The sequence below is a fragment of the Moschus berezovskii genome, chromosome 16 (assembly GCF_049115385.1).
Source record: "Moschus berezovskii isolate FMDL1 chromosome 16, NW_MosBer_1.0, whole genome shotgun sequence".
Lineage (NCBI taxonomy): Eukaryota > Metazoa > Chordata > Mammalia > Artiodactyla > Moschidae > Moschus > Moschus berezovskii.
In genome coordinates, this window is record NC_142475.1 from 21,182,061 (window position 1) to 21,209,912 (window position 27,852).

The 27,852-nt window shown below is 34.5% G+C and overlaps 1 protein-coding gene across 40 annotated transcripts in view; it reads left to right on the plus strand.

The window, feature by feature from the left end:
* RIMS2 (regulating synaptic membrane exocytosis 2) overlaps nucleotides 1-27,852 on the plus strand; it is a 576,029-nt gene that overhangs the window by 437,757 nt on the left and 110,420 nt on the right. For 15 of the 40 annotated variants that reach the window (XM_088844714.1, XM_088844720.1, XM_088844711.1 and 12 more), the window contains one exon: nucleotides 10,779-10,951. The exons of 22 other annotated variants lie outside the window; for them this stretch is intronic. In XM_088844714.1, the coding sequence (XP_088700840.1) occupies nucleotides 10,779-10,951 (173 nt within the window). Of the gene's footprint in view, nucleotides 1-10,778; nucleotides 10,952-11,830; nucleotides 12,083-27,852 lie in introns of all 40 variants that reach the window. 3 more of the 40 variants (XM_088844709.1, XM_088844708.1, XM_088844710.1) reach the window with 1 other exon arrangement.

The following is a 27,852-nucleotide window of genomic DNA, read 5'->3' on the forward strand; positions in this document are numbered from 1 at the left end:
AAAGTTTACTTGTTTAAAATTCATCCAAATATAGTATAAGTAGTTGTAGTATTTCCATGCTGGCTTTGTATTCTGATTTTACATGTCAATTTATATAGTTTTCAAAATTTCAGAAAAGAAAATCTTTATTTTAAAGTATATGCTTAAAGAAGAAAACAGGATGTGAATTTTTTTAAGTGGTTCAATTCTGAATATGCTTGCCTTGTATCCTATTAAATATGAAATTGTACCTCACAAAATTTTTTTTTAAATGAAAATAGAAAGTCTAATGCTAACAAGTTTTATGAGCTTAGTCAATTCATTTAACTTCTTGGTCTCTAAATTTTCTCATCTATGAAATGAGGAAAGTACATTACGTCTTCTCTGAGGTCACTTTCAGCTTTAAAATAGTTATTTTTTGAATGAATCAGTGATAAGTGAATAACTAAAAGTATGTTTTTAATACCAAATACCTTCTTGGGCTTTTTTTTTTCTTAAAGTATGGTTGTGTGAGTCCTCTTTTTTATGTCTGAACATATTTTGTGATCTCAAAGGACATTTAGTAACTTTCTCTTTCCTGTTACTGAACTGCATACCTGGGGTGTTTCTAAAGCTGGTCATCTATAAGTCTGAATTCTGGTTTTGCAACATTAAAAGAAAAAATTATCAGAGAAACAAGTAAATAATAATTTTTTAAAAATGGAGGACCAAGTGAAGGAGGAAGGAATAATGGAAGGAAGGGAAAAAGGAAGGAAAAAATGAAAAACAGAAGAAAGAGGATGAAACAAATAGAGGGTGGGAGAAAAGGCAGAGGCATGTGTGCATGCTCAGTCGCGTCTGACCCTTTGTGACCCCATGGACTATAGCCCTCCAAGTTCCTCTGTCCATGGGATTTTCCAGGCAAGGATGATACTGGAGTGGGTTGCCATTTTCTTCTCCAAAGGCAAAGGCAGGCAGGGGTAGTCCTTCCCATCTAAGAGTTCATAATCAAATTAGGGAAACACATGTACAGAAGTATTACTGATACAAAATAGGTTATATTAAGTAATATAATAAAAGTAAACCATGCAAAAGAAGAATAAAAAGAGAAATATTCATTTGGCTTAAAGAAATCTGGGAATACATTACAGAATAATATATGAGGTGAAGAACAGACATGTCCTTAAGCAAAGTTATAACATAAAAGCATATGAACACAAGCTATGTTTAAGGATCAGCTAGTAGTTCTTTAGAATAGAAATATTAAACAAAATGGGATACGTATTAGAAGGTAAGAATGGAAAAATTGTCTGAGACCAGATTGTGGAGAGCTTTAAATCTCTCAGTTAAAAATCTAGAAAGTTCTCCTTTACAATTATGGTCTTTGAAGATTTTTGAAAAAGTCACAAATATGAACAAATTTGTGTTGTTTGCATATGAATCTGATGTTATAATTAACGACAGATTTGAAAAGGATCCATTGAAGTCCTTGTTAAAGATAAGGAGTCCCAGTCAGAGGCTATTGGTATAGTCCAAGAGAGACATAATTGTTATTCCTTCCCATGTTTGATTGTTGAATCCATCCAAAATGATCTTCAACAAAACCCAAGTGATCCTTCACTATCTTCTCACAGAAAGAAATATGGGTAGTGGGCCTCTTCCATATTTTCAACAGAATGCAATTATATCTGCCCTATGCCTAAATTTGATGAGTCAAGGCAATTATCAAGCCCTTTTAGGTTTTCAGTACTATTCAGGCTATTACTTAGTCTGATTCTCTTAAAATGCAAATACCTTGAATTACTTTATTACTTTTTTTTTCTTTTATAGTTGATTTACACTGTTATGTTAGTTTCTGCTGTGTAGCAAAGTGAGTTATATATACACATATATACATTAAGATTCTGTTCCTATATAGATCATTTAGTTCAGTTCAGTTCAGTCGCTCAGTCGTGTCTGACTCTTTGCGACCCCATGAATCACAGCACACCAGGCCTCCCTGTCCATCACCAATTCCCAGAGTTCACTCAGACTCATATCCATCGAGTTGGTGATGCCATCCAGCCATCTCATCCTCTGTCGTCCCCTTCTCCTCCTGCCCCCAATCCCTCCCAGCATCAGGGTATTTTCCAATGAGTCAACTTGTCGCATGAGGTGGCCAAAGTATTGCAGTTTCAGCTTCAACATCAGTCCTTCCAATGAACACCCAGGACTGATCTCCTTTAGAATGGACTGGTTGGATCTCCTTGCAGTCCAAGGGACTCTCAAGAGTCTTCTCCAGCACCACAGTTCAAAAGCATCAATTCTTTGGCGATCAGCTTTCTTCACAGTCCAACTATCACATCTATATATGACCACTGGAAAAACCATAGCCTTGACTAGACGGACCTTTGTTGGCAAAGTAATATCTCTACTTTTTAAGATGCTGTCTAGGTTGGTCATAACTTTCCTTCCAAGGAGTAAGCGTCTTTTAATTTCATGGTTGCAATCAGCATCTGCAGTGATTTTGGAGCCCAAAAAAATAAAATCTGACACTGTTTCCACTGTTGCCCCATCTATTTCCCATGAAGTGATGGGACCAGATGCCATGATCTTCGTTTTCTGAATGTTGAGCTTCAAGCCAACTTTTTCACTCTCCTCTTTCACTTTCATCAAGAGGCTTTTTAGTTCCTCTTCACTTTCTGAGCATTAAATAGAGTTTCTTATATTATTCAATAGGCTATAAATTATATATTCTATATAGTTGTGTTTATATGTGTATCCCAGTTTCCCAATTTATGCCTCCCACTTCCCTCCCTGATAGGACCTAATCAATATTTGAAAGGGAGCCTTGCTTCATATATGCAATCCATTACTTTAAAAAAATTTTTCTTCCTGTTACAGATTCCCAGGATCTTTATCCTACTGCTAAATTCTCATGTCTTATTTCTGTTACAACTTTTGGTATTTCAGATGGCAGTATCTGTAATATCTTCATCCTGTGTCCTAATAAAATACATAAATATTCTGCAAAAAATTATATAATGAGTCACATAATATTTAAAGATATTTACAAAAGACAGATATCAGAAATTCTGATGACTAAGAAGAGTTTCCTTATGATTATTTATTAATTCTAGCTAGATCTTACTAGCGTCTAATCTGAGGACTTGGAGAAGCATTTAGTCAGATACATTACCATATGTAAAATGGATAGCCAGTAGGAATTTGCTGTTGATGCAGGGAGCGCAAACCTGGTGCTGTGACAACCTAGAGGAGTTGAAGGTGGGAGGGAGGTTCAAGGCGTGGGAGGAGACATATGTATACCTATGGCTGATTTATTGTGGCAGAAACCAATTCAACATTATAAAACAATTATCCTCCAATTAAAAATAAACAAATTTTTAAAAAAAGACAAGGATCCATTCATAAGCCCCAAGTAGCTAAATATCAAGACATTCATTTGCATTAAATGGCTGGTATTTCTTGTTTTATTAGAATGGGGAATTTTGGAAAAAGAGAAGTCAAAGATAACTCAAAAGATTTCTAGGTTTAAGATGGTTGTTGAGCCTATTAAATAATGGAGGGAATATAAAAGATACAAGAAAAACTGATTAGGGGTGAAAGGGAATAAATTTGGTTTTGGCCACATTGAATTTGATGTACCTACAAAACAACATATGGGAAATGTCCTGTTAGCATCTGGAAATACAGGTCTGAAGCCTGGGAGAGAAGTGAAAGGTAAAAGATAAAGATTTTTAGTCATTACATGAGTATATAATAGATTATATCATTCTGTGGGAATATATATAGTGAAAAGAAAAGATTGACATTTTTGGGAAAGTGTAATTTAAAATCAAGAGAAAGTGAAGCCAGCAAAAGAGATTAAGAATGAATAGAGAGATGGGGAGAAGCCATGAGTGACATTATTTGAGAAGCCATTATGGAAAAGCTTCAGGAAGAGAGAGGACTGGACTTTTAACAGCATTAGTTGTAATAGCAAAATCAAAACAAAACTAAAGAGACAGGACTGGTTGGTCATTAGGATATTTTTGATATCTGTTTGTTTTTGAGAACAGTTCTAATAAATAATAGGTTAGAATGGGGGAAGAGTTACGGATCCTGAGAAAGAAAATGTTGAATGCATTTGTTAAAGGCAAAAACACAAGCTCTACAGCCACATAAGATTTCTAAACATGGATTTCATCGCAGAACTAGCATTTCCGTCTCTGAAAATCGTGAGGAATCAATGAAAGTAAATACAGGATGAGATTTCTCGAGGAAACACTGATTCCTAACAAATACAGAATTCTCACAGAGCCAAGTCTTTGGGAAAGTCGTCATGACTGCTAGTGTTAATTATTGCTCTACAGATTCTCCAAGAAACTTATCAGTTTCCTTCAGACCAGGAGTAGTGGCTCTTTAGTGAGTCTTGGCCTCCAAGCTGATGGCTACTCTGTCCACAGCTGTGTTTCTTTACCTTAAGCTATTCTTATTCTACCTTTCACAAGATAAGTAATTTGCAGATATGGTATATTTTTGTCCTCTACTTCTTGTCTCCTAACACGCCTTTGAGAGTCCTGCAAACTGCGTTTATTTCTAAACCCCCACCCCTGGTGGTGTGCACCAACCTCTCATTCAGAGACCACTTGGTTCGTAATTTGAAATCAGTCATGCCTGCTAAGTCACTCCAGTCCCGTCTGACTCTGTGACCCCATGGACTGTCGTCCTCCAGGCTCCTCTGTCATAGGATTCTCCAGGCAAGAATACTGAAGTGGGTTGCCGGGCCCTTCTCCAGGGGATCTGCCCGACCCAGGGGTCAAACACGTGGTTCTTAAGTCTACTGCATCGCCAGGCAGGTTCTTAACCACTAGCGCCACCTGGAGAAATCAGCCATAGTGGGAGTATTTGTTCTTCAGAACTCTGTAAATCAGAATTTTTCCCTTTTGGATAGCTGATTGTTAAACATGTATCAGCACACCACTTCCTATCCATACCCATTACAGAGAATGAAAGGATTAACTGCCTAAACTCTATTCAGCTCTCATTAAAGTAGTTTATACTCTAACTTGGGCTTCCCTGGTGACTCAGATGGTAAAGAATCTGCCTGCAATACAGAAGACCTGGGTTTGATCCCTGGGTCAGGAAGATCCCCTGGAGAAGAGAATAGCAACCCACTCCAGTATTCTTGCCTAGAGAATCCCATGGACAAAGGAGTCTGGTGGGCTACAGTATATGGGGATGCAAAGAGTCGGACATGACTAAGCAACTAACAATTTGACTTTTTCACTGTATGCTCCAATTTGATACTTTATACTGGAGACAATACCTCAGGATATAGCCCAGATAAAACAACCATTCCACTCACTTCTATTCATTAAAAATTCATTGAGTTCCTAGTTAGGCATTGCTGATCTAGACAATGAGAATACTAAAATAAATATGACAATAATTATCCTCAAGGAATTTATAATCTAGCAAGAAAAAATGATAGGTAGAAGGTAGATAGATAGGAAAGAGAGACATGGAGAAACAGAGACGTGATAAAAGTATAAGAAAGGCATGAATAAAGTAGTTTAGGAGTACTCAACGCAATGATCAATTCTCTTGGAAGAAATTAAGAGTTTTCTAGCTGGGATTTCATTTGCAGGATACTGTTTACAGAGCTAAATCTTAAATTATTGCTCATTTTTCTCTGGCCCTTCCTCATTGTCTTCTCCCTCCAAAGCATAAGATTTATCACACATACCTTCTTTAGGAGTCCTATCTAAACAAAATGATCTATTGACTGATTTTTGCATAGTGCAGCATTCAGATCCGACAATGATAAGAACTTTGGTTAGAGATAAGAACTTTGGACAGAGGAAAGAACATCTGGAAATAGTTCCTTAAAAAGAGGGTACCTCCAGGTGTGGTACTAACAAAAGACAGCATCCACTCTGAATTATTATATGAAATGAAAATAAGGTGATGCAAATAAGAGTGTCTTCTTGCTCTTGTGCTTGTTTAATTTACCACAGTACCAAGAGTTCCTCTACTCTGTTCTTGTGTCCTCTAGATCCCTCGGCCAGTATCAAGAGCCCTGCCTAGAACTTCGGCCTCTCTCTTCTTTTTCAAAGATTTTGTTTACCCCAAATTTTCCCTACCAGTTGACCTATTCATGTTTTATCTCTGAATATGACATGAATATTCCCCCAAATACTTCTTGATGGCCTAAAATATTTTTCTTCAAGCTTGGACTTTATTGCTTCCCAGTATTTTGCCATAACCAATTCTCAGACTAGCATTTTAGACAATAGATTATAGTTTTATGGTGAGATTCAATAAATTGAAGACAAGCAATGCTTCAGGAACTCCCATAGAAGTTCGTATACAAAGCTCAAATGACATGAGTTCTGAGATGCTGCAAAGAAATCAAACATGGAAATTACTAATTTAAGAACTTGAATATACTGGAGATAATGAAAATTTTATCTTAGAAATTTGAGGTTTTTTCCTCAGGAATATTACTATAAAAATTTGATAATAACTTTCCTTGCAGTAGAGCTCTGCTCATATTCTGTTACTTTCCACTGATTTAGATAAATAGCGAGAACATTAACTTTTCCAGGCCACTTAAGAACTCGAGAGTCTGGAACATCCTGGAGAATAATAATTTCCTGTAAATTTTTCTAGTTTATGATCTTAATAGTACTGTACAAAACATCAAAATGTTGTCGGGAAAAGCTTCTTCACTGTAGTCCAAGACTTTAATGAACTCTAGTCAGCACAGTTTCAGCTGAGATCCTGTAATCCTATGCAGTAGACCTTCTTTGTTTTTGTTCCATTAAAGATAATGATGAGCGTGTCATCTATTTTTCATCTGTCAGCTGTAAACTAATACATGCTAATAAAACATTATTTATTGTACAGTGCCAAAGCAATACCAACCATTTCCTAAAGGAACTTATTGACATTCATAACTCATTACCTTGGTGTAATAATTTGGCTGCTTCTATCTCACTTTGAAATTATATAAATTATATAACTTTCATTTATCATACTTTTGGAAAAGCAAAAAGATTGAATGACTTTAAAAGTAAACTCCTGTGGTAGGTCAATTATGACTTTGATTTGGGTGTTTTGGGGAATTGTATACATGAAGATGTTATATTCTAAATGTATTCAAAATATGTCCTACTGAAGTTTTACTTATAAATTTTTTTCTATTATTTCTTACTTTCCAGATTTCTTATTCTGTTTATCATGTGTCTATTTGTAATAGAAACCTGAGCTATATCCCAAAGGTAAACATGCTCAGTTGCTAGAAACAGAGAAATGCATTTGGTGCAAGCCTTGTTAAGGCAGCAAAGTCATCATCAAACTAGAGCTCTTAGCTAATTTGTAGTCTTTCTTTACTTAAACTAATCCATTCAGTGTCTTTTCATTTAGACCTGCTGCTTTAGGTGCAGGAAGTGAACAACTGCTGTGTGCTAAGCATGCTATTGGGTATTTTGATTATTTTATTTCTCTTACCCCTCACAAGAACTCCTAAAATGAGATTTATCCTTATTTTACTGGTGAAAAAAACTAAACCTTAGATTTTAAATGAAATCTTTGACTCTTAGGTGCTAAGAGAGTTACAGAGATAAGGAGGATATTATTCTGGTGGTTTCAGAGCTCATATTCTAATAGAAGGTTTGAAAATTAAATATGAATAGACACATATACCTATAACAAAAGGTAGCTTGTGATGAATTATATAAAGGCATAAAACTGTAGTATGTGGAATCTTATCTTTAAATTTTGCTTATCCAAAATTTAAGCTCAGCAAACTAGATTATCTGAGAGGTCTTAGCCAAAGATATGTGTTGTGTATACCATATGTGTTTAAAAAAAATTCTCAAGCCTTTGGCTGGCCTGTCTGTACATCAGGATCAAAAGCCTTGATGACCTAAAGAGACAAAGGCTAGAAGATGCAAAGTCAGAATCCTAACTAATAAAATACAAAAGTCAAATAAGTCGTCAGGATTCATATCCTGAGATTGAGAATCAGTAGTTCCCTGTGAGGTGATGGGATATAAGTGGACCTAGCCAAATGGGAAAGATGAGGCCTGAGGACATACCAAGAGTCAGTCAGAACGTTTGGTTTAGTATTTCATCTGCTATATAAATATGTTTTCTGAAATGAATCTCTTATACATAGAAATAGTTATATTTCTGTTGTAGCTTAGAGAAGTTTTAAAATAATAAACTTTCTGTTGTAGCTTAGAGAAGTTTTAAAATAATAATAAAAAAAATATATATTTTACCTGATAATTCTTTTGGTAAATATATTCCTGGAATTGATACTAAGCCAGTATTCAGCTGCTATGTAATCATCATCGTCATCATCTGTCATTTATTAAACACTTCTTAGTGTTCAATGTTGTGCTAAGTGCTTTATGTGCATTATCTTATTTCATCCTTGCAGCGAACCTGGGAACTGGGTATGACTGTTCTCCATATTTTAACAGATAAAAAACTGGAACTCATAGATGCAGTTGGCCCAAGATCACAAACCTAATCATTTATGTAACCAGGATTCATACCAGTGATTCAGTGTCATTGCAGAGCATGTGCTTTTAATGGTTACATTTACCCTTAGTACTTCCTGAGTTAAAAGTTATGACTTTTCATTTGAATTTAGATAATATAATAATCCCATAAGTAAAAACAAAGAAATTGCTTTGTTCTATTCAATGGTAAATTATTTTTAAAGATATAAATAACAATATGCTCCTCTTTTTTTATTATAAATTATAAGAATGAGAAAGTAAAGTTCCACCAACACAATATAGTGTCTATTGAACAATTTAATAATATTGAAAAGTTTCTTTGTCCATTTTTAATATATATGAAGTATCCCCAAAATATATAAATAAAATGAAATACTTCCATTTGAGATCAAATTTACTTTTAATAAATTTTGTGGAAAAAAAATCCATTTATCTGTGTATCCAGCGTTATCTATGCTAGCCAGTATATACTGGTTATTTGTGTGTGGGTGTGTGTGTATATATATATATATATTTATTTATTTATGTTTAATACGCTGGCTTACATAGATAATGTTGGATCCATCCATTGAAATGCTATTCTGGGCAATGATGAAAACATTGTTATTTAAAGTAAATTGTTTTCATTATTTTAAAATGACTTTAGTTTGAAAAAAGAATATCATGGACTGAATGTTCTCTAAATAAATGCATTGTAAATAAATAGTCTTTCTTTTAAAATCAAACATAATAGTTCTATTTACATAGATATTTCCTGGGGAAAAGGCAATGATTTTTTAAAGAATTTTACTGTCTTTTTTTATAATCAAGAATTTCAACAAAGTCAAAAGTTAGAGTGGATTTAGAAAGGCCATATTTCACCTAATTTATATATTTCAGATAAAGGATTTGATTATAACATGTTATGGACCTTTGGAATAATTCTTATATTTTACATTTAGAAATGGATCAGTTATTAGCTCAAAAATATATAACAGAATACTGGGAGAGATGGGGGTGTTGAGGGGGAGCAACAGATCATTTGAATTGATCTAATTAATGTTTATGCTATACACTATTGCCATTCAACTTGCTTTACCAAAATACTTTTATCTAGCTAATATTTTCAGTGAATTGTTACTCATATAGGATTATTTATTAGGTAATGATTATTCAAGTCACAGTAAATGGTTTGCACAAGGTAATCATCGTTATAATGATTTGTTAAATTTGCCAGTATCTATGGTTTAAAAAATCTCCATTATGGAATTCACCAGGTAAGAATTTTTACCATTATGTTTAAGTGGATATTAACAAAGAAAAATCCATTAGCAGATAGTCTCTTAGCCCAATAATAGCCATCAGGTAGTAATGGTACAGTAATAATACTGGCTGCATTATTTTATATTATGCCATATACCAGGCATGTATTATTTCTGATTTTCAAAACAATGCCGCAAGGAACAAAACAATGCTGCAAGGAAGATATTATTTTCCCTATTATTTTATAAACAGGATTTTAAAGGTGGAATAGTTTGCTCAAGTTTACCCAGCTAGTAATAGTTTTCCTTACTCCAGGTTTTCAAGACTTCAAAATATCCTTTTTTTACATTCCATATGTCATTAACATAAAGCCTCTATGATGGTTTTCAGTTTACCAGAATATTTGAACACCCTGTACCCTGGCTGTGCCAGATAATCATCTGATTATTTCAATTCCAGGAAGTTTGAATTATCATAAATAATAATGACTTTTTCTAGCATTTCTAGGATTCATCAAAATTCCAGCAACCACTCAGAAATTAAACTTTCTCTTTTCTCTTGGCCTTTCTTTAAAAAGTTAGTGTTTTAATAATTAGATTTTGTATTACCTCTAGGTTTTCACTGAAGCATAATGGATTTAAGAGAAAATTTATACTACTAAAATTGGTTTTCATAAGTTACAGTGGCAGCTTCATCATGCTTCTTAAAAAATTTTTATTCAAAAATTTTTAAAAATTTGCTTCCTAATATTAAGCCAAATATTTATTTCCCAGATTTTACCTAAATGTTCTTCCCTGAGGCCATTGCTCTTGTGAAACTGTTTTAATGGCCTTCATTGGGGTGTGGTGAAAATGCTCTAATTGACTTTGCTGAAAACAAGGGTTTCATATAAATTGAATTTTTCTTTTAGGATAATTGCCATTCACTTTTGTTTTATATGCAACTGAGTGGGGTTTGCAGTATACCCTGTGGACAATTAAAGTGCTGAAATAGGAGAAGCGAATAATTGCTTTGTGTGGTAATACTGACAACTTCTGCGTGTTTGTCAATCTGTGTTAACAGTATCGATCAGGATGGGATCCTCATAGAGGGGCAGATAATATTTCCACTAAATCTTCGGACAGTGACGTAAGTGATATATCTGCGGTTTCCAGGACTAGTAGTGCTTCTCGTTTCAGCAGCACAAGCTACATGTCTGTCCAATCAGAACGGCCAAGAGGAAACAAGAAAATCAGGTGAGTAGGGGGACTTTAAGAAGGAAATTCTAAATATGGTTTAGAATATCTTCATTTTTCTTTGGATAAATGTAAAATCCTCTCCTTCTAAACGGTTAATATATATCATGAAGACAATAAACGACTTCTGTGATTACTTTTTATTATATTTTGGTCTACATTTCATACTTTTTTTGCACAGAAAGGTTTTATAGAACTTACAATAATTTTCTTGCTAGATTATTTGAAATAGTATCATTAGCTATTTTTCATGTTTGTTATTGAAAAAGTAATTCTGTTGTATTTTTACTGAGGTTAAAGGGATGGTTAAATGAAGACTTGAATGTTTTTAATACTCTAAGGAATATGAAAACTCATATTTGAAGGTGTTTTATCCTAGATTAATACATTTCAATGATTAAGAAAACACAACATTACTTTTTTAGTAGGATGTTCTCTTGTCCTCCTGAAACTTTTATAAATGCATGGAAGTTTCTCCAAAAAGTTTATAAATGTATGTTAGTATAATTTTCATTTATCACCTCATCTATAGACTTTATGGGCATCTAAGCTAAATTAGTTGTTTGTTTTTTTTTAAATTCCTATTATGTCAAAACAAAACAAAAATCAGTAATGGAGAGACCACAACTTTTTTCCAGGCACCTTTGTAACAGGAAAACACATCTTAAGAAAGCAATTTTGATTTAACTGTTGCTTACACAGTGCTTCTCTGTTATACACTGGAAAAAAAGTTCTCAGTGCTTAAAAGATGTAATTTTTATCTATGTTTTACTAATTTTTAGTACTTTTCTATTTAATTTTGTATGTATTTTTTTCCTTAACATTTTCTTTCTTTTTTGTGTTTATTTGCATGCCTTCAATTTGTGTTGCTTTCAAAAGGCCAAAGGGACTAGAAGAGGGAGGGAAAGAAGGGGATAAGCATGAAGAGATAGTTCAAGCGGAGGAAGAGGTAAAGGAAGAAAGAACTAATGAGAATGAGAAAGGGAAAGACGTTACAAACATGTGTAATAAGGAGAAAAACAGAGAATCAGGAGATGAGGAAAAAACACCAGATATACCTGAGCAAGGGAAAGAAAAAGAACAGTGGAATAAAGAGGATTTGCAAAAGCAATTCTCACAAGATGATGACAGGTAAAATTTGCTTATTTTTGTAGACATTTCCCATTAGTTATGTCCTTTCTCCTACTCCTATTTTGCCATTTGAATTTGGTTTATTTTCTTGCATTTTATCTATTTAGCTTCTAATATAACTAATTAATGTGTTGACAAGTTACTATCAAACAGATTGATTAACCAGTCTTCAATTTGTATACACTAGCTCTGGGTATGATTTAATTGGGTTTTTTAATTCTTTTTGACTAGGTAAATCTAAAGTAAATTTCCCTTTCCATTTTTTTTTTAGCATGAATTACTGTATATCTTCCCAATTTGTAGAGTCAAAAATCTTTAAAATGAGGTTCTGAAGGGACTGGGAAAGTGTAGCCTGCTCTACAAGAAATATTATACACCAGAAATGAACTTTTAAAACAAGTGGCAAAATAGGTAGCAAAAAGTAACCTTTATTCCGTCCTCGAATAAAGAAAAAAGCAAGTCCTTTGTCTTATAGTTTTCTGGTGGGTTCTAGTGCAGTTTTAATTACTAAGGAAGATTGTGAAGAACGGTGTTCTCTGATGCTTTTAAAAGAAAGGATAGAGGCCTCAGGGCTTGTTAGAAGGCAAACATGTTGGGTTAGAAATTCATTTAGCTAGAAAACTGCCAGAGAAGGAACTTTGAACAGGGGGGGAATGAAAAAAAGCATAACAGTAAGGCATAAAACCAAGTATGTTTTCATTTTCATGATGCAATGCATTAGTAAGTATGAATCCATCTTCACAGTGCTGTGCTGAAAGTTGCATCAGCACAAGTACACAGTAGCCTTCATCTTTCTGCCTGAGGAGATGAGATTTCTCCAGCTATATTTCTCTGAGACTGAGAGTGGCAAAGCATGTACGATTTGGAGGAATTTGGTTTTCTAGTAGCCAATTCAGAATTTGATTTTTGTTTTCTTATGAAGTTGGCATAATAAGCATACCCAATTACAGGCCAAATTTTGCTTTATTATATACAAATTCAATTTCAATTTATGCTTTACTCAAAATTAATGAGAAGATAATCATAATAAATGTTTACCCCCTTGGTGTACAATTCAGTGGTCTAATTCTATGACACTTCACTTTTTGTCTCAGTTTGCTATATTTAACTATCTTTGGTCTATGAAGGTTTCTGTGTAACAGATACAAAACCTAAAAGTTAATTTTAAGTTAGGCATATTTTGTGATTCCAACCTAAACTAGCAATTTCAAGTCTATTTTCTTTGTTTACATTGCTTTATTAATGAAGACTATTTTTCTGACTTATCTGGCATAGGGTCATTTTAATCATTAATTCACAGAGAATAGTTTCCCAAAATTTCCTTAGAAAGAGACATAGAGTTTCCTTTCTTTAAAAAGCAGAGCAAAATGCGGGCCTCTAATGTGTTTTCCTTTCTTTAAATTGTGTAAAGGAGAACATATGAGCTCCTTGGTGTGTGCCTGTTGCTGAAGTCTCTGTTAGCATATCTGGCTTGGTGGGTCAAAGTTTGGAGGTTATATTTTTAAGTTCTTGATTTTTAATATTAATTTCTTTACCATTTTCTTCTTGATAAAAGCACATTATTTTATACAGGAAAGAAAAGGATGGTATATTCCTAGCAATTAGTCTTTTAAGGCACTGTACTCTGCTTAAATATAACTATGTAATACTTGCAGAAGAGGAAACTACACAGGGCCAGGCTGATGTCTTTAGGGAACATATATTCTATAAGATGGCAAAAAGTATCAACTGCAATTATGTGTGAGAAAATGTTGGTGCCACTAATTAATTTTTGCAACGTGAGATCCTGAATTAGCTTTCACATCTCAGAATAAAATGAGCAATCTTTATTCCAAGAGAAAATATGTCTGAGTACTGCTAGTAACATTTTGTTTTGGTCGTTGATGAACATAATCATGGATTATTTAAATGACAAAAACAACTTAATATGCTTGTGCAACATTATTGGAAGTACTCTTATTCTATAGTACACCATTGATATTTACTTGTAATCCAAGTTTTGTAAAAGAAAAATTCTTTTCTGACTTCAGAGTTTAATATCTATAGCAGTGCTGGTATATTTAAAATTAGCACAATAACTGCAATGAACCAAATCCATTATAGTTGCTATTTTCATTATAGTGATTGGATCTCATTGTGTGATACAAAATTATATTGTTTGTGTTATAGTAACCGTATTAAAGTCTTTTGAATGTACAAGTAGAAAATGAATAGCAAAAAGTAAATTTTTTAAAAAGTCCATTAAATATTTGAATATAATATTTTTCAAAGTAGCTTAGTAAATAATACATTCATATTTAGCTATTTGTATTTCCACACAGGTATATTGGTCTGGTTAAATATCCATCTATCATTAATGATTGTCTAGTAATCATTTCTAGAAAATCTGATTTATCATTTAAGATATTTTTCTCAGTCTGTGTACCTACATATGCTTTAAATTTTATAGCTATCTACATTTGCTGGTTATATACCATACATATATGTGGTAGGCTATCCCAGAAAAACAGTTTCCAGAGGTAATGAAAAATCATTCAATGAACCAGTGTTTATTTAGAAAATTTCTCAGGCAATGTACTTTGAACTGGGGATAAAAGTGAAATCAGGCAGTTCTAAATTTCTAAGTCTGAAGGTCAAGCAATTTCTTAGCCTTGTGTGGATGGATATTTAAGGATAGCTCTGTATCCAAAATAAATTCATCAAGAAATGTAAATAAATTCACAAGGATATTTGATGAAAGAATTTGGCATAAGAAGTAAATCTGCAGTGGAAGATAGAAAAATAAATATTGAAAAGTACAGTATTGTCAAAACTAACAGCACTGATTGCTTTGTGATCAAATTACTCATCCATTCCTCCAGATTCTGTTCTGGGCATATAAGACCAAAGAAAAAATAATTCAAGAAACTCGTTTATCTACAAATTTGTGTAGATAGCCAAATAAGATATCCTGAACCTCAACAGATTGCCTGCTCCTCAGATCTTCTCATATTTTTTTATTACTCAGCTTTCTTTTAATAGAAATGATATAGTTTATAGTTGTGTAAAAACTTTATGGCTTCAATATTTTACATTATTGTAAAATGTATTCAAGGTCTTAGGTAAAAATGAACCATTCACACAAAAATTCACATTAATGAAGACTGTACAGAAAACCTTGAGAGTTTGTGTTTATCTGATATTTAGCAAGTTTTTATGCTTTACATTCTTACAGAAGAATCAATTTAAATGATCATTTGTAAGACCGAAATATAAATTAAAAGTTTCAAATATAAAGAAAATGAGTTCTCAGGCATGCCTATAAGTGGTATGTATATTTCCTCTTTCTGAAGAAAATATTCTTGAGGTAGGAAAAGTTTTCAAAGGAAAAAGATGGCATCAGTTCAAAATTTTCATGAATAACTGTTAAGACTCTTAAACCATCTAAATTATCTAGCAAAAAAAGTTCTTATAGTCTTTAAAAGGGCAAGCAGAATAATTGTTAATGAAATATTTACTATGGCTAACTTGTAGATAGAGTTACAGATCAGAGTTAAAATGTGATAACACATTTTCCTGACTGTGTGATATAACTTAATGTTACCACATATTTACTCATATTACAGACTTTAAGGGGGAAACAGTATGTCTTATGAAGATAATTATGGATGAGGAATTTATAATACCTGTTTTCTCATTGTGATTCTGTTACGTGTCCCTAGCCACTTTGCCTGGCTTTTTTCACTTGTCAAATAAATGAGTGAATGATTCACACTCCTTCTCATCATTTAGATGAATGTAATACATAGCAAAGGAAAAGTAAGCATCTTCTGTTATACCAATGATTTGTCTTTGTCATGAATTCAAGAAATAATTGGGTCTGTCTCTAACCACCAGTAAAACAAACAGCTCAACATACGTTTCTCTCATCTAGCAGATAATTCCAAAATTTAGGTGACTTTTGTAATACTTCATTGATCAGGTTGAGTTTTTGTTGTCTTCTGGAAGTTTGTCTCACTGCTAACTCTCCCAGAGGGCATACTGATGGATTATGCTGTTCGGCTGATGGATTATTGATGGCTTGTGTTTTTCCCTTCTCATTGAAGCTATCTTCTAGTTAATACCACTGAAAATCTTACACACCCAAGCAACATCTATTCTGTTTTATGGTTGTGCACGAAGAGGGAACTTTAAAAAAAAAACAAAAACGCTTGACTATGACTTTTAGAATTTTGATCCTGTAAAGGCCCAGGAATTTGCATTTTAAAAACAAACAACTCCCCACACGTGATTATGATGTTATCCTTCCTCTCTTTTGGGTTGCTTAAATTTCCTAATGAATGCTGAGATAAGCTTGTCAATTTCAAAGGGGAAAAAAGCAGCTAGGATTTTGACTAGAATTGTTTAATTAGAGCAATTTGGGGATTATTGCCATCTTAAAAAATGTTGTCTTCTAATCCATGAGCACAAAGATGTTCCCTTTATGTTACTTTCTTTCAGTGATGTTTCATCGTTTTCAGGATACATACCTTGTTCTGCTTTTGTTAAACTTATTCCAAATATTTTATTTTTGAAGTGGAATTGTTATTAAATTCATTTTGTGCCTAATCATTGCTAGTATATAGAAACACGATTTATTTTTATAACTTGATCTTGAAACCTACAACTATGCTATATTCATTTATTAGCTCTAAAAGTTTTTAGTTAATACCTTAGGATGTTCTATATGAGGTATGTCATCTATGACTAAAGATAATTTTACTTCTTCCTTTCTGATCTGAATGCCTTTTGTTTCTTTGTCTTGTCAAATTGACCTGGCTGAAACCATCACTGCAATATTAAATAGAAATGCTCATGCAATGTTTTTAAAAGAAACAGCCACGCAGAATTACGCATTAGCTCTAAAAGCATTTCTGAGGGCATTGTCTCCTGTGCCACTCTTCCATTTTAGAATAGTCCATGTAAAACTTTATTTTAAAATTTTGAGTAGCTGTCTTTAAGAATAGATGTATCTGTTTCACTGAAAAATAATATAGCCCATTGTATGTTTTCTTTATCTAGTCTGTCAGGAAGTTCAAGTTCATGGCCAAAACATGATAGTTCTAATCAGTTTCTTGAACTGCATTGTACTAAAATCATTACCTATAATAACTGACGTTTTTACTTTTCCTCTTTTTTGAGACTCTGCTTCCTTATACCTCTTTTATTAAAATTGTGTTATATAACTTTGTTCTAAAAAGCTGTCTCAGATTGTATATGGTGCTAAATCATTAGAGCTTTCATATTGCATCTAACCTTTCAACCTTTAGAATTCAACCCCATTACATTCTCTTCTTGAAATGTTTTTTCCTCTGCACTCTTGTGACTGTACTCTCCTTTAGGTTTCTGTCCATCTTTCTGATCACTTCTGTCTTCTTTGTGAGCATTCTCTTTGCCCCTTGATAATTTCCACACTCCCATACTAGGCTATCCTTCCTTTGTGTGTTCTATCTTGACGGTGCTTTCTATTCTGTGACTTTCAGTAGCATCTATGTTGATGGCTTTTAAATCTGTATTTCCAACCCAGTTCTTTCTTATTCATCTGTCAGATCTGTTGAGTCCTTTTCTGGCCATCTTCTTATCTGTCCTGGGGATGTACCAAAGTCAGCATGTATAATTACACTCAACATACCTCTCACAGAACAGGCGACCACATTTAGTAACCCACTCCCCATTTTGTACTCTCTCGGTATGTGACAGCAGCATCCTCACAGCTGCCCCAACCAGAAACCTGAGCATCACCCTTTACTAGTCCTTCCCCTGAGCACAATTCCCTCCCTCTAGTCACCATGTCTTATTGATCCTAAAACTTAATTATCTCTGAAGTATTCCATTTCTCCCTAACTCTATATCTGCTTCCATGATCTACACTACAATGTCTTATGAAGATTAGTTTAGTAATTAGTTTAATAGGAAAATCTTATCTTTTAAAAATATTAGCCTTTAAATCTGAGCTTGTTATGCTAATAGTATAAAAAATGAGTAGTCAAATTCTTTGAAGTTGTTTATTTGTGAATTGTATACCTTTAAAGGATGAATTTTATGGTAAGTAAAAATATACTTTAAAAATGGTCAGAAGGCTTCTGAAAAAAAAAGAGATCTGTGGTCCTTCTTCAGTAAATATTATGAGTATAGTGGTGTTAATATGCAGGTGATACTTTGGGTTAAGTTTGTCGAGCATGTCTTGTTTTCTATTCCAATACTCCTTAAAAGCTACTTTGCAATAAAATCTTCATCTCTCTCTTTTTTAAATTCTTATATACATTTTTAATATCACCAGTGTGCTGAAGATGAATGAAATACAGGTTTATTATCAAGAAAAGGTGATAATTTTCTTTTTCCTCTATTTTTTTTTACAGCCTCAAATGTATCCTTTTCACATAAATTTAGTTGTTAGCCTAAAACTCTGAAATAATTCTCTCCTCTCTGTGTCTGTCTGTCTCTGTCTCTGTATCTATCTCTAGATAGATACATAGATAGATTCCTCCGTTAATAAGTAAATAAGCTATTCTCATAAAAATTTAGGAAAATTTCCATGTGTGGGAATCTGAGCATGTTATGACTTCCCAGTCTCTGTTTTGGGTCACTAAAAGAGAGAAATCTGAGATGTGAACATGTATGTGGTCTGAAGAGAAAGGGCATTTGAAGATAGGAAAGGCACTGGTACTAGAGTAAGAACCTGGAGGTGAAGGAGGGGTTTGGTTCAGAAGCAGAGGTGGACTCTGGGTTGGCTCAAACAAGAAAAAAAGATAATAAAATAGATCAGTTATTAGACAGGGAGTTGGGAAGTTGGTTGTCACTGCCTGTTGGCCCCAATATTCTCAAACATAAGAAGTAAGAGTATAAGGGTTTGAAAGTTGAATTTGAGATTTAATTTGAAGATTTGGAATAATCACTGTAGAAAAGTAACTTACCAAAGACGAATTTAAAAGTTGATGAATAGTTCTGCAGATCTAGAGGGTTGGAGACCAGCAATTGCAAGACACACCAGCGTGGGAGAGTAGTCTGATCTTTTCTATCAGCACTGAGCCCATCCAAGTGTGGAAACACAATTCAGATTGTAACATTTGTGGAGGAGTGTGAGTTTTGATGGATGGAATTGCTGGGAGAATAGCAGTGGAAAGCAACTGAGGGTGCTTGTGTAAATGTCAGTGTTAGACAAGGAGGAGGAAAAGTCCATATGGGAACTTAGAGACAAGGAAAATATAGAGAAAATCCAAGAATTAGAAAGCTAGGTCTTGTAGTCAAAAAGGAAGTTTAGGGTGTTGGGCAGGTAGAGAATGCTGTTGAAACTTAAGATCTTGTGATGGAGCTATTTTCACTAGTTGACAGACTCTAAGACATAAGCATTTGAAGTGAGTAGGAGAGTGGGTGAAAAGAATAGAAGTGAAGGTAACGAGATATATGAGTTTTGGAATTACAAAGCAATTTGATAGGTCTTCTTAATGAATACTTCTATTTGATATGGTTATGAGAATTTGGGATTTGAAAAGAAAACTAAGCCAGCTCAAAAACTTCAGTGAATGAGTCGGTGACCACGAGGTCATCAGATGACAGAAAGGGGAAAAAACGGATGGTATATGTCAGCATGGCCAGAAGTCAAAGAAAAGAAAGTTTAACTTTAAAGTAGAAGAGAAATATATGTTTTAAGTAGCCAGTAGATAGAAATATGACAACCTATGAGGAAGGGTAAGTATTTTTCACTAGAGAAGATTTCAGCAGAAGCAGAGTGCTCCAGAAAGCACCAGGTTTTCGTTAAGATGGTAATGAAAAGGGTCAGGAACAAGTGGTAAGGGTGTAGTTTTGTAAAAGCTGGCTTTTGCTTTGTTTCTGGGGTCACCGTATATTCAGAGTGGTCTTCACAGCTGACTCATAAGAGTTATATTCAATATCACATCTCAGTACTTTGATATGAAATTGGAGATCTGTGTTCATTAAAATTTACTCCCATATCTTACATAAATTTTAAGAGGTACACAATTTAATTGACTTTGTAGCATATAATCATTTTTAGCAATTTATGTTAATTTGTATTTCTGTGGTGACTAGTTACTCTATCCTATTATCACATGGGAAATTTTATTCAGAGATACTTACCCAGATTCATTTTTACTGATGAATTAATTTCATTCTGGTTAGAATAGCAATTTAGGGTTCTATTTAAAATAATCATTGGCATCATTTACATATTAAACTTTTGTTTTCTGGCATCACCACTATTGATTATAGGTAAATAATGTTTATATAGACTTGTCTGCTGTAATGGATTCAACTCATTTTTATTTCTAACATTTTTAACTTTATTTCTAAAATATTATCCCCACAGGCTGTATGTTAGTAAAATAAATTTAGTGTGAAAGTAGAGAAATAATTAAATTGAAATGATTTGTACCACACAAAATAATATCATTAGAAAAGACTGCTGCAGTAATTTCTGTCATATTCAATATTTATTTTTACAAGCCAAAATGACAATTAATCCACAACTGTTGTTCTAAGCTAAATGCAACATTCAAACCAATGACTCCTAATAGAACCACAGATATACCTCAGGATGAACAGTTTTAACATATAGAAGTTTGATTTTTATAGAAATAACAAAAATAAGATCAAGTTTGAAGTCGAAGGATTCCCACGTTGAGTGTTACTATTAGATGTCAGTTTATCAGTATGGGGTGGAACTGTATAGTAAGACTTCATTTCAGATTCTGATTCTCCATATAGAAAGGATGAATCTAATCTTAAGGAAGCAAAATTCAAAAACAGAAAATCCACAAACACCTGGCCTGAGACCTTAGAACCTTAATGGCAAAATTTGAATCTTTAATGTTTAGTGTGATCTTGACTTCAGCTTTTCACTCTTACTCTTATCCTTCTCTTTAAAGGCTCTTGCTTTAATTCCTTTGTGTGTATGCTCATATTGCTTCTGATGTCTGAAGCGCAGTTTCTTTCTCTTTCTGAGTAAATTACCTGCTTATCCTTTAACACCCAAGTCAAGTACAGATTCACCCAAGAGATACCATCTCTCCTCTTCCTTCATGATTTATCTAATATTCTTTTACAGTAACAGTTTCTCTTGGGTGCTCATTTTCCTGCCCTGTTATATAGGTAATTATGTATCCACTTAATGGAGAAGGAAATGGTAACCCACTCCAGTATTCTTGCCTGGAGAATCCCATGGACAGAGAAGCCTGGTAGGCTACAGTCCACGGGGTCGCAAAGAGTCGGACACAACTGAGCGACTGAACGGAACGGAATCTACAATTGTTGACCATTAGTTAGCCATTTAAATATATGTATTTATTATTCTTATCTTTTTGCTGTCTTACTTCTCAAAATCTACAATCCCTCACACATAGTAAGTATGTTTGTATGTATGTTAGTGGCTCAGTTGTGCCTGACTCTTTGCAACCCCATGGACTGCAGCCCACCAGGCTTCTCTGTCCACACATAGTAGGCACTCAAAAAAGTTTGAGGATGAATGTATGGATAAGTGAGATCGTAATAAAGCAGTGACAGTTTTGAGGTGTGAAGAGCTGCTATCACATTGCTTCTGGCATGTTCAGTATCCGACATGCTCATCTCTCTCTTTGACAAAAATGACCAAGAAGTCACTTTTTTTCCTCAGTGGAAAGAAACTTACTTCTTTCAGAAATCAGTGGAGTTTTTTACCTCGGAGGAGTTTGTTTTATGACACGTGTATTCTAGTGTGAAAAGATTTAGTTGGTGGGTTGGTTTACTGATTTGATATATGATAAATGAGAATCATTATTTTATATATATGGTTCAGTTCAGTTCAGTCTCTTCGTCATATTCGACTCTTTGCAACCCCGTGGACTGCAGCATGCCAGGCTTACCAGCTCCTGGAGCTTACTCAAACTCATGCCCATAGAGTCGGTGATGCCATCCAACCGTCTCATCCTCTGTCATCCTCTCTCCTCCCACCCTCAATCTTTCCCAGAATCAGGGTCTTTTCAAATGAATCAGTTCTTCACATCAGGTGGCCGAAGCATTGAAGTTTCAGCTTCAGAATCAGTCCTTCAAATGAATATTCAGGACTGATTTCCTTTAGGATGGACTGGTTGAATCTCTTTGCAGTCCAAGGGACTCTCAAGAGTCTTCAACAACACAGTTCAAAAGCATCAATTCTTCGGTGCTCAGCTTTCTTTATAGTCCAACTCTCAAATCCATACATGACTACTGGAAAAACCATAACTTTGACTAGATGGATCTTTGTCAGCAAAGTAATGTCTTTGCTTTTTAATATGCTGTCTAGGTTGGTCATAGCTTTTCTTCCAAGGAGCAGGCGTCTTTTAATTTCATGGCTGCATTCACCATCTGCAGTGATTTTGGAGCCCAAGAAAATAGAGTCTCTCGCTGTTTCCATTGTTTCCCCATCTATTTGCCATGAAGTGATGGGACTGGATGCCATGATCTTAGTTTTCTGAATGTTGAGTTTTAAGTCAGATTTTTCACCCTCCTCTTTCACTTTCATCAAGAGGCTCTTTAGTTCTTCTTCGCTTTCTGCTATAAGGTTGGTGTCATCTGCATATCTGAAGTTATTGATATTTCTCCAGGCAATCTTGATTCCAGCTTGTGCTTCATCCAGCCCGGGTAGCCTTTCCCTTCGCCAGGGGATCTTCCCAACCCAGGACTCAAACTCAGGTCTCTTACATTGTAGGCAGATCCTTTACCAGCTGAGCCACCAGGGAAGCCCTTTTATATATACAAATCCTGTATAAAGTCTAACAAGAATGGGGGAATACAGACATGAAAAGAAAATTAAAGCATTCATTAGATAGTATTTAAAGATTAGAAAAACTTATATGAATTTAATGTGTCCCAAAAACTAGTGTAAAGTGAATTCTAAAATCCTACTGAAAGGTTCAAAGATGAGAGAAATGACTATCATCTGGGGATCGCAAAAATAAGAAACTTGTAAATTAGTCTTCTGAGGCTTTCTATCAAAATAATTTCAATGAATGATATGTAGCACTTAATACTAAAGTATTTAAAGGCAACTACATATTTTCAGGACACTAAGAGTTAACCAACTTCAGTTCAGTTCAGTTCAGTCGCTCAGTTGTACCCAACTCTCTGCGACCCCATGAACCGCAGCACGCCAGGCCTCCCTGTCCATCACCAAATCCCGGAGTCCACCCAAACCCATGTCCATTGAGTCATTGATGCCATCCAACCATCCCATCCTCTGTCGTCCCCTTCTCCTCCTGCCCTCAATCTTTCCCAGCATCAGGGTCTTTTCCAGTGAGTCAGCTCTTCGCATCAGGTGGCCAAAGTATTGGAGTTTCAGCTTCAACATCAGTCCTACCAATGAACACTCAAGACTGATCTCCTTTAGGATGGACTAGTTAGATCTCTCTACAGTCCAAGGGACTCTCAAGAGTCTTCTCCAACACCACAGTTCAAAAGCGTCAATTCTTCTGTGCTCAGCTTTCCTTACAGTCCAACTCTCACATCCATACATGACCACTGGAAAAACCATAGCCTTGACTAGACGGACCTTTGTTGACAAAGTAATGTCTCTGCTTTTTAATATGCTATCTAGGTTGGTCATAACTTTCCTTCCAAGGAGTAACCGTCTTTTAATTTTATGGCTGCAATCACCATCTGCAATGATTTTGGAGTCCAGAAAAATAAAGTCAGCCACTGTTTCCCCATTTATTTGCTGTGAAGTGATGGGACCAGATGCCATAATCTTAGTTTTCTGAATGTTGAGCTTTAAGCCTACTTTTTCAAATTAATTTATCCAACTGAAATTACTATTTCTGTTCATCATGGAGTATGAGGGCACATTCCATGGTGCGCCTGTCATGTGTAGAGACTTAGCCTTCCAGTCTGGCACATTGGGGATTCAGATGGCTTGCTTTCCAAAGTTGTGAATAAGAACTTGATGCCATGTTGCACTGACTCACAGTAAGAGTAATATCACTTATCATCATCCAGAATTTATTTCTGGTATTATAATAAGTAATAATAAAGTCCTCCAAAAATATACATGAGAGATAATATAGAATGATGGTTAAAACTTAGCTCTTTATTCAGACAAAACTGTATTGAATCCTAGTTCTGCCAGTTCCTAACAATGCAAACTTGGGCAAGAAAAAAACACTTTCTTCACCCATATACTGGGGATAATAATAATAATATTTTTGCAGGGTTGCTATCAGAATTCAATGGTATTATGTCCTTAAAGCTTTTGACACTGTTCCTGGCACATGACAAGAAGTTGTTATATAATGGGTTGAAAAAGAAAAGGATAGGAGATGAAAAGTAAGTTTCACTTTTTTTTAGCTTTTAGATCTGCATATTTCATAGCAGTTTTTCTATAACACTTTGCCAGATGACAGTTCAAAATAAGGTAGATCCTTCTTATGCTCTGCACAAGAGAAAATAATTTCTGAAATAAAAAAAGATTTTATTAAATTTCACAAAGTAATGTAGTAGAGATTCTAGAAAATTTTTATGAGATATGTTTCATAGTTTGACCTTTAATGGTCTTGGAATTTAAATTATTTTATTCCTTAAATTGTCTTCGTTTATTCAGCACATATTTCTGAACACCTTCTGTATGTCAGTTGTTGTTCAGTCCCTAAGTCGTGTCTGACTCTTTGTGACCCCAGGGACTGCAACACACCAGGCTCCCCTGTCCTTCATCATCTCCCAGAGTTTGCTCAGATTCATGTCCATTGGGTCAGTGATACTGTCTAACCATCTCATCCTCTGCTGCCCCCTTCTCTTCCTGCCTTCAATCTTTCCCACCATCAGGGTCTTTTCCAATGAGTCTTCACATCAAGAGGCCAAAGTATTGGAGCTTTAGCTTCAGCATCAGTCCTTCCAATGAATATTCTGGGTTGATTTCCTTTAAGATCGACTGGAATTTGATCTCCTTGCTGTCCAAGACACTAAAGAGTCTTCTCCACCACCACAATTCAAAAGTATCAATTCTTTGGCACTCAGCCTTCTTTATGGTCCAACTCTCACATCCATACATGACTACTGAAAAAACCACAGCTTTAACTGTACAGATGTTTGTCAGCAAAATGATGTCTCTGCTTTTTAATATGCTGTGTAGGTTTGTCATAGCTTTCCTTCCAAGGAGTAAGTATTTTTTAATTTCATGACTGCAGTCACCATCTGCAGTGATTTTGGAGACCAAGAAAAGAAAATCTATCACTGCTTCTACTTTTCCCCCTTCTATTTTCCATGAAGTGAAGGGACTGGAGGCCATGATCTTAATTTTTTTTCATGTTGAAAATCACACCAGCTTTTTCACTCTCCTTTTTCACCCTCATCAAGAGACTCTTTAGTTCCTCTTCGTTTTCTGCCCTTAGAGTGGTATCATCTGCATCTCTATCTTGGATTCTGTGGTAAAATACTTAATAACAAGACCTGATTCCTTCCCTCAAAGAGATGGAGGAATAAAATAAGTGATTACAATATAGAGTAAAAGCATAAAAAGTAATTTTAATATGTGGTTTGTTAATACTTCCCTTTAGGAAAATATTTAGAATAAATGAACTGAGGCAGGAAGTGACGAGTGACTCTTTTCAACATTATCCAAGATGAGGAAACAGTCTCAGGAGAAAATCCACAGTTTCTTTTTTTAAGCTAATTAATTAATTTTTATTTTATTTTTAATTTTTATTGGAAGATAATTGCTTTACACTCTGTGCTGGTTTCTGCCATACATCATGAGTCAGCCATAGGTATACATATATCCCCTCCATCTTGAACCTCCCTCCCTTCTCCTCCCCACCCCATCCCACCTCTATAGGTTTTCACAGAGCAGTGGGTTGAGCTCCCTGCAGATTCCAGCAGATTCCCTTGGCTGTCTGTTTTACATATGATAATGCATATGTTTCCATGCTGCTCTCTCAATGCATCCCAGCTATCCCTCCCGTGCCGTGTCCACAAGTCTGTTCTCTATGTCTGTGTCTCCGCTGCTGCCCTGCAAATAGGTTCATCCGAACCATCTTTCTAGATTCCATACACATGCGTTCATATGCAATATTTGTCTTTCTCTTGTGACTTACTTCACTCTGTATAATAGGCTCTAGGCTCATACACCTCATTAGAACTGATTCAAATGAGTTCTTTTTTTTTTTAATGCGTTCTTTTTTAAAGCTGAGTAACATCCCATTGTACATATGTACCACAATTTCCCTATCTACTCATCTGTCTATGGACATCTAGTTGATAAGCAAAATAATAGCATGTTATGTGGACTTGTTGTCTATAATACTATAAAGCCCATAACTGATACAAAAGGAAGTTCTGTAATAGATTTTAAGTGTGCAAGTGGAGCTAATTATAGAATGCTAAATAAGTATAAATAAATGATGTTGCCAGTGTGAAAAACTGTATTTTGTATATTTTATAAATGACTAGATTAAGGGGAAAGTAAATTAAGCTTTATTGCAATTGTTAGAAATTGAAAAGAGTTAAATTCTAAAAATGATTTTTAATAAAAGAAGCTCTTTAAAATGCGGTCTTTCTCAAAATAAAACGATTGGTGACTGAAAAATTACAGTGCCTTAGAGTCCACTTAAGTGGCACATTGGTATCTTTTGCTTAAACAGCAAAAGCCAATGCATATATGGACAGACATTTTGATTGAGACTGATATTCTGTCATGTTTAATGAAAGACTAGTTTGGGACTCATTTTTACTTAAACATAGTAAAGCACTTCTATTTTTAACAAATGTGAAGCTCATTGTGATAAGCAGAGTTAGTGAGATTAATCTGGATACTGGGGGCGAGACCGTTTGCTGCGGTTGGGGTTTCTAACCAGGAGCACATGGAGTTCCAGGGTCCACTTCCCTGAAGCCTGTGGTGATGGAGGGGTGATCTTACACCCCAGTGTAGGGAGCAAAGGGAAAGGCAAAAGGAGAAACCTCAGTATTCACATATTTAGTAACTATCACTGTTGAAAGCAAAGTTGGGAAGTTTAAAGGGTTTGTATTTTTTAACAGATGGAGAGTAAAAGATTTTCAAACTTTTGAATTATTAAAAGTAAGGCGTGAAATTGGCTTGAAGCTAATTGGAGAGTGGATTTGCATATTTCTGTTTGGATTCACACATATAGTCTGTCAAAAGAAAACAAGAAACAATTCAGTTATTGTCGCTGAAATAAATATTAACTTCATGTTTAACTTTAGTTTTTAAAGCTATAGTAATAAAAATAAGGCATTAAGTATACCACTTTCAGATTATTTTAACCTATTTCCTCTGCAGACATTTAAATTTCCTGTGGTCTCAGACAGTAAATTTCCTATTACCCTGTATAATTCCTGAATAGTGTAGTTAACGATCAAAAAATTACCCTTTTCCTTTCAGGATGCCAAGAAACATGAGTCTAAAGAAAGTTTCTTGTACTGCTGAGTAAAGAAAAGAAAATATTATTTACCAAATGACACTATATTTTGATTTCTTTTCAATTTGTTAAGGCCTTTGCATTGTTGTCATATTATTTTTGTATAATGTTATCTCACAAAAATGTTCAATAAATTAGAGTGAATTAGAATGACATTTTTAAGCAAAGAAAATTTTGTATTTTGAATAGAGGAGTGACTAGATTCTTGCCATCTGAAAAAATACATTTAATTACCTTTTATAAAATGTTTATTTTATAATGCTAGCCTTCATCCAACTGCGTATTTCTTTTATAAAAATTTTATTTATTTTTATTTATTTATTTCTGGCTGTGCTGGGTCTTTGTTGCTGCATGGAG